Raw genomic sequence first — 7377 nt, 5'->3', positions numbered from 1 at the left:
CAGACCAGGAGCAGGGTCCTGGGGCTGAGGTGCAGCTCAGCATGGGCTGGGGGTGGACCCCTTGGCTGCAGCATCCCCTTTGGCTCTGCCCATTGCTGCCAGGGGGCTGCCTGCATCCCATCCATGGCTTCAGCTAGGACATTGGCTAAAGAGTGGAGAAACCCCCAAGAGATTCCCCTCTACTGAGGTGCACAGCCTCAAAAAAGGCAGTCATTTTTTTGGTCTACCCCTGTCTTTGTCACCTGCATCCCAGCGGCAGCCTGGCCCCCACACTGGGCTCCCACCCCACCCGAGCTACAGCTGGGGCTGAGCCCACTCCTCTCAGCTTCAGCTTTGTGGTCTAAAATCCCTGTTCTGCCTCTGCAGCTCCAATGCAAAGGTCTCTTCCTTCCCCCTGTTGTGAGATGATGCCCTCCACATGGCCCTCCAGCTGGGAGAGTTTATCCCATCCTGGAGAAAGTGCCTGGCTTGCCTTGAGCAAGAAATGGGTTACTAAAACAGATCAGCCAGCATTTAACCTTTGGGTTAAATGGGTTATTTTTTTTAAAAAAAAAAAAAAAAGTGTTTTGAAGAGTTTCGTGTAGAGGCTGTTTCTACCATGATCCATCCGGAAAACAATCCTCACACCAGCCCCTGTGTGCACATGCTGCCGTGAACCAATGCAGCAGGAGGAACTTCCCACCTTTCTCTAACCAAGCAAACCTGCCCGTGCCTTGCTGGGATGTTCAGCTCCGCACACCCACGAGCCTGAACGTATTGTTTTCGTTGCCTTTTTTTAGCATCAGAAACAGCCGCTCTGCTCACCCCAGCTGCAGCTGTGGGCGCTCAGCAGAGGAGCTGCTTCCAGCTCCCTCTGAAAATGGCTTGGGCTCCTGCCTTCCCAAACTGCTGGGGCAAAGCTGTTTGGGGAGCAAATCCGTTCTCTTCTGCCAAGAGCTTCCCTTGAAATGGGGGAAGTAGGTTGTGACACCTTGGGACATCTCCAGTCAAATATAGAGCAGAATGAAATGATGCCCCTCGAGATGAGGAGTGTTTTCCGAGGCTGCCAGGCTGTGCCATCCCCACGGGTTGGTGTGGCACAAATTAAACTACTTTTCCTTTCCCCTCTTGGCTATATTTCAGCCCTTGGCAAGCTGACTATTGCGAAGAAACTCAAGTTTGCTCGTTGGTATTGCTGTACCTGGGCACCCTTTCCTATTCCCCAGCCCATGCCGTGGGATCGAGGGTCAGCACATCCTTGTCCCCTAGCCAGTGTCAAGTGGATGTCCCTTCCCATGGCTGCTCCCACGGGGACCACTCAACTCTCAGTGCATCTGCCAAAAGTTTTGGAGCAGCCACTCCATGGCTCTGTCCAGATACAGTGACCCCTTGTCTGGGGCCTTGGGGACACGTTTTTTGGAGAGGGTTAGTCTCACGTTTCCCATCTCTCTTGGTCAGATTGAAGAGCAACCAGTGTATGAGACCAACCTCTACATGTATATCTACTTTGTCATCTTCATCATCTTCGGCGCCTTCTTCACCCTGAACCTCTTCATTGGCGTCATCATCGACAACTTCAACCAGCAGAAGAAAAAGATAAGTATTTTCTGAGTCCTGCAGCCACTGTTTCTTCCTGGGGCACTGGCCCAGGACAGAGGGGACCAGCACAGCCTTGGCGTGGGGGGACCAGCACCACCGTGCCCGGTACTCTGGTGGACCTCAGGGTCCCTCTGCAACCTGAATTGCTGGTATCCATTAGCGGCTTCCCGCAGAGTGAACAAGGAGAGCTGGACAAATGGCAGCCAGGGATTTGTGTCCTGGCCATAGCATTTACAGAGGATTTCATTTATGGATGCAGAGGCAGAAGGCAAGGGGGGGCTGTGTTTTCTCTTGTCTGTGCCACAGCAAGCAAGCTGTATGCCTGTGCCATCACTTTTATTTTCTTTTCCCACCCCATGACCCTTTCTCATCATTTTTCGATACATTAAGGAGACACTCAACTTCTACTTTCAAGCAAGCAGCATGGGACTAATACCCCTGGGCTGCTGGAGGGGGAAGCAGGCAGAGGGTGGGTGACATGGAGCACATTGTTTGTGCTGAGCAAGCTCTGAAGCACACTGAGATGCTACCTTGGTCCCAGCAGCATCTGACCAGCAAGGAGGGGGTGAGCCCTGGTAGGGCATGGGGTGCCCCCCCCTCGCAGCAGTGGGCTGGGAGGGCAACATCTCGCCTCTGCAGGAGGAAACGGCAGGAGGAAACCCGTGGGTGCTGTGAACTAGGGGAAGCAGCATAGAAAAGGATAAGTAGGGAGGAAGCAGGTTTCACTGAGTCAGTGCAGCGAGCAATGCCTGGTAGGAGCTTGGTGGGAAGGAGCACGGTCAGAGATGCTTGGTAGGAAGAGGTGAGTTCCCAAGACTAACAGCAGTGATTCCCTTTATACTTTGGAGGCAAAGACATCTTCATGACGGAAGAGCAGAAGAAATACTATAATGCCATGAAGAAGCTCGGCTCCAAGAAACCCCAGAAGCCCATCCCGAGGCCATCGGTATGTTGGGTTAATCAACCTGGAGTGCAGCGGGGAGGGAGCACTTCAAGCCACCAGCCGTCCCAAAGTGAATGAGAAGGGTCTAGGGAAGACCATTTGCCAGGGCAAGGAGCCAAATCCTGGCTCCTCATTGCTCCTCTTCAGACAGGACCTTGCTAAGAGCTGAGGCTTCAGAAGAGGTTCACATCAGGCAACGTCCTTTGGGTCTGCTCTTCAGCCCTCGGTCTGCAGGCAAGGGCAAGGGGGGGATCCCTTTTGCAGGGATTAGGGTTTTCTCTTAGCTCAGCTCCCAGCTCCTCTCTCGAAGGCAGTTAAACTCAGGGAAAGCTCAGCTTTCAACACTCCTAGAAGGGACACTGATCCAGCCAATATATACACGACTGTGACTTGGGTTTGGTTTTGGTAGCCCTGCTCAAGTGAGGCCTCCTCTGTGTGTTTATTTTTGCGGTGATGCATTAGCTGTGGATATAATTAGAAAGCAACTGTCCCCTGTGCCCACACCTCCTGGCCGTGGTTTACCAGACAGGCTTCATCCTGCAAGGTGCCGGGTATCCTCCTGCCATAGCTTTCCAGGCCCTGAGACCTAAGTACTGGCCACAACCCTGAGGTTTCCTACGCTCTTTTAAATATGGTTTCTTCTTCTCTTTTTGTTGTGTCTTTTGTTTTGTGTGTGTCTGTCCCACGTTCTCACGTCACCTCTGGTTCTCCATCATCACCCACATGGCCCTTATGGCAGAACAAGTTTCAAGGGATGGTGTTTGACTTTGTTACCAAGCAAGTGTTTGACATCACCATCATGATCCTGATTTGTCTTAATATGGTGACCATGATGGTCGAAACAGATGATCAAAGCGAACTCAAAACATCTGTCCTCTACAAGATAAACCTGGTCTTCATCGTCATCTTCACCGGAGAGTGTGTGCTCAAAATGTTCGCCTTGCGTTACTACTACTTCACTATTGGCTGGAACATCTTTGACTTTGTGGTGGTCATCCTCTCCATCTTAGGTGAGTCCTGCTGGTTCAACCAGTTCCTCAGGGGTCCCACTGGATAATGAAGAATGGAAATGGTCTAGCTGATCCACAGCCATCAGGTGGTCACTGGCAACCCCCTTACACCTACCCTTTGAGCAGGGCCAAGCCAACAGGACCCTGAGACAAGACAGATGTGAGACCACCCCATGTCACCAGGCTGGATGAGGGGCTGGGGATGTGTCTCATTCTTCGTTGGTGTTGGGTTTCCCTTGTCTCCGTGTTGCCTGGCTGCACTGCTGAAACACGGCACTGCTGACCCAGAGCAGCCAGCATTTAACCTTTGAGTCTGTGCTCAGAGCTTATTTTTTAACATGTTCCCTTTTCCACCGGAGGAGGAGAGAGCTGTGTGCCATCGGGGGTGGCCTCCTCTCCCTGTATCTGCCCAACTCTGGCAGATGGAGCAGAGTAGCCCCGCCTCACTTTCCGCTCTTGGCTGAAGAGCATGGCAAACTCACCTCTTCTTCATCCCTTCGCAGGTATTGTCCTCTCAGACATCATAGAGAAGTACTTCGTGTCACCCACTCTCTTCAGGGTCATCAGGCTGGCAAGGATTGGCCGTGTCCTCCGACTGATCCGAGGGGCGAAAGGCATCCGGACTCTCCTCTTTGCTCTGATGATGTCCCTGCCTGCCCTGTTCAACATCGGCCTACTGCTTTTCCTCGTCATGTTCATCTACTCCATCTTCGGGATGTCCAACTTTGCCTATGTAAAGAAGGAGGCGGGGATCGATGACATGTTCAACTTTGAAACTTTTGGGAACAGCATCATCTGCCTCTTCCAGATCACCACGTCAGCTGGATGGGATGGCCTCCTCAGTCCGATCCTGAACAGTGGTCCCCCTGACTGTGACCCTTACCTGGAAAACCCTGGCAGTTCGGTAAAAGGGAACTGTGGCAATCCATCCATCGGCATTTTCTTCTTCTGCAGCTACATCATCATTTCCTTTCTCATCGTGGTGAACATGTACATTGCCATCATCCTGGAGAACTTCAACGTGGCCACGGAGGAGAGCAGTGAACCCCTCTGTGAAGATGATTTTGAAATGTTTTATGAAAATTGGGAGAAATTTGACCCGGATGCCACCCAGTTCATTGAGTACAGCACCTTGTCTGACTTTGTAGACACCTTACAGGAGCCACTCAAAATTCCCAAGCCAAACAAGATCAAGCTAATCACCATGGATCTACCAATGGTTGCTGGGGACAAAATCCACTGTCTGGATATCCTCTTTGCCCTGACTAAGGAAGTGCTGGGAGACTCGGGAGAGATGGATGCCTTGAAGGACACCATGGAGGAGAAGTTCATGGCCGCAAACCCCTCGAAGGTTTCCTATGAACCCATCACCACCACTCTGAAAAGAAAACACGAGGAAGTCTGTGCTACAAAAATCCAGAGGGCTTTCAGGAGGTACCTCCTGAAGCGCTCGGTGAAGCAGGCATCCTACATGTACCGGCACAGTAAGGATGAGGATGCCCTGAGAGACGACGCACCCGAGAAGGAAGGTCTGATTGCCACCAAAATGCACGAGATGTATGGGAACAGTGGGACAGATGTGGAGACAGCCCCTGCCTTTGGTCTTGCACCCATTCCCAAGTCAGAGACTCCAGATGCTCCTGGCGAAGCAAAAGCACGGGATAAGGAACGGGTTGTGAAAGAGTCGTCGGTATAACAGAAGGAGTTTTCCATCTCTCACCCAGCCTGAAAAGACTTCACTTGTATCTCCTTTTCAAGAGCTCTTCCAATCACAGATCGATAGGTCTTAGGCATTGAGCTAATTTCAGATATTTCAAGTAGACACCTTAACTTTCAAAGCAGGATCTCTTAGCGATCCTGGGTTTTACAGCTCACTGCACTTGCAAAGAGTTTAATATTTTTCTTATGAGAACTAAATGTGAAATCTATCTATTGTTGGTGAAAGAGAAACATTTTAGTTTTGAAATGATCTCATCATGGTAACGATGTTTTTCAGGCATTAACAAATGAGTATGGCTGTCCTTTTACTTAAAGTAATTATTTATTAATGTTATTTCACAATTAAGAGATTTTCTTGTACATTATTCTTCCAGAGTGCAGCCAAGTAGCCAGTGAAAGATGAGCCAAGTGAAATAATATTAAGAATAATTACAGAAAAGACAAGGTTTTGTGAACAAAAATCTCCAAAGTCTTAAAGTAGCACCTTTCTTTTGAATATTTGAATAAGCTTTATGGATTATTTTTTTGTTATATATACAGAAAGTGCAATTATGTCTTAAAGATTTGTTTGCATAGCCAAAACAAAGCATCTGCAGATATGTTCTCAGGGTTAAATATCAGGTTTTAAAGGTCTCTGAATATGCATTGAAATCATAAATCATTCAGGTCTCTACAGTATGAATGTAAGCGATATTTATAACCATGCTTCTTCTCTGTTTTCCCGTTTCATCCATATTTTGTGGCAGAAAAGCAATGGACAAAGGTAGAGTTTGGAGAACCTCCTCCGAGAATCCCCAGTCCCTGTAACAAAACCACTTCTATGTTGGTTTGGGTTTTTTTCCAAGCCCCAGAGCAAGTGGAAATGTCCTGCTGGAGCGCTCTTGGTTAGCGTTAATTAACGAGAAGTATCCCTGGGGATCCAGAGCAGGTCTCTGAACGGTCCTTGCAATGAGCTGTTTCAATGGGGTCCCTTCAGCCTCATCAGCCACCCAGCATTGAGGGGCCTTAATGCAATGAATGCTCCCACTGGGGTGTAAATCCCAAAATACTCAGGCAGAGCATCCTTCCCTTGGCTGGGGCTCTGGAGATGACCCAGCGGCACGTACTGGGGTGTCTGCAGAGCCTGATGGAGCCAGGCAGGTCCTCACCAGGAAACCTCCCAGCAGAGGAGGGTTTTCCCAGGGGGGAAGGGTTTTACTGCTCTTGATGTAGGTGGGCAAAAGGAAAGTAAATCAAGAAAATGGGCAAAAAAAAAACAACCCAGAGTTCATCTCTGGACTGCCTTCTGCCTTCAAAAGGGAAAAAAAAACTCTTGAGATCAAAACAAACATGAACCAAAACCTCTTCCAGTTAAAACAAGGGCTGCTTCTTGAAGCCAAAGAGTCTGTTGTCTTTTTTTTTTTTCCTTTTTTTTTTTTTTCTTGGGTTGATTTTGGCCCGCGAGCCGTTACGGATGCCCCATGTTCAGGCTGGCCAGGAGCAGTGCTGAGCTTGCTTGCATCCATGTGCTGTCAGCCAGGCAGCAGAGCCGGGGTCGCTCTGCTCTTCCCGTAGTGTTGTGCTTTCATTTCCATGTTGCATAGGGTGATGCTCCCTGGAACAGGAGCCTGAGCTGCTTTAAACAGTGTTTGCATGGGAAGCATCCATGGCACGGAGGTTTCAAGCCCAGATTGTTGTTCACAATCAATGCTGCTTGTACGTACATGTCGTCAGTGATGGAAAAAATGCCAAAGAGCAGGATTTGTGTGAGCTAAAGCCATTTTTCTTTGTACATTTCTTAAAATAAACAACTGTAAATGGTCTATTATTACGATACCAAGTGCGTTGGTGTGTGTTAGAGGGAGAAATGTTTTCTCTGCCCCTGGAAGGGGTAAATGCCCCCTGCCTTTGCTCCAGGGCAGATATGGGGAGCCCTTTTGCATAGCCTTGGGTGGACCTGCCATCCTCAGTAGGACCTGGTGGTCCCATCCTGCACAAGAGACCCCCTGGGCTGCCTCCCCCTGGCACCTCCAACCCAGCCAAGATCCCAGAGCTTCTCCTTTGTTTGTGAGCAAGCCCCCTGGAGCCCTTGGTGTCTTGCAGCAACGAGCCCTGACTCCAGGAGCTATAGGCGATGCTGCTCCCGGT

General features: G+C 49.7%; 1 protein-coding gene across 1 annotated transcript in view; it reads left to right on the top strand.

Annotated features, from left to right (window-relative positions):
* SCN4A (sodium channel, voltage-gated, type IV, alpha subunit) overlaps positions 1 to 5227 on the top strand; it is a 32594-nt gene extending 27367 nt beyond the window's left edge. Inside the window, exons 22-25 of the mRNA XM_009702067.1 lie at positions 1409 to 1575; positions 2420 to 2524; positions 3261 to 3531; positions 4035 to 5227. Of these exons, the coding sequence (XP_009700369.1) occupies positions 1409 to 1575; positions 2420 to 2524; positions 3261 to 3531; positions 4035 to 5227 (1736 nt within the window). The remainder of the gene's footprint in view (positions 1 to 1408; positions 1576 to 2419; positions 2525 to 3260; positions 3532 to 4034) is intronic.
* Positions 5228 to 7377: the final 2150 nt, after the last annotated feature.

This window comes from Cariama cristata, unplaced genomic scaffold (assembly GCF_000690535.1).
Source record: "Cariama cristata isolate BGI_N322 unplaced genomic scaffold, ASM69053v1 scaffold15156, whole genome shotgun sequence".
Lineage (NCBI taxonomy): Eukaryota > Metazoa > Chordata > Aves > Cariamiformes > Cariamidae > Cariama > Cariama cristata.
The sequence above is the reverse complement of the archived record's forward strand: the minus strand, read 5'-3'. Positions and strand labels throughout refer to the sequence as shown.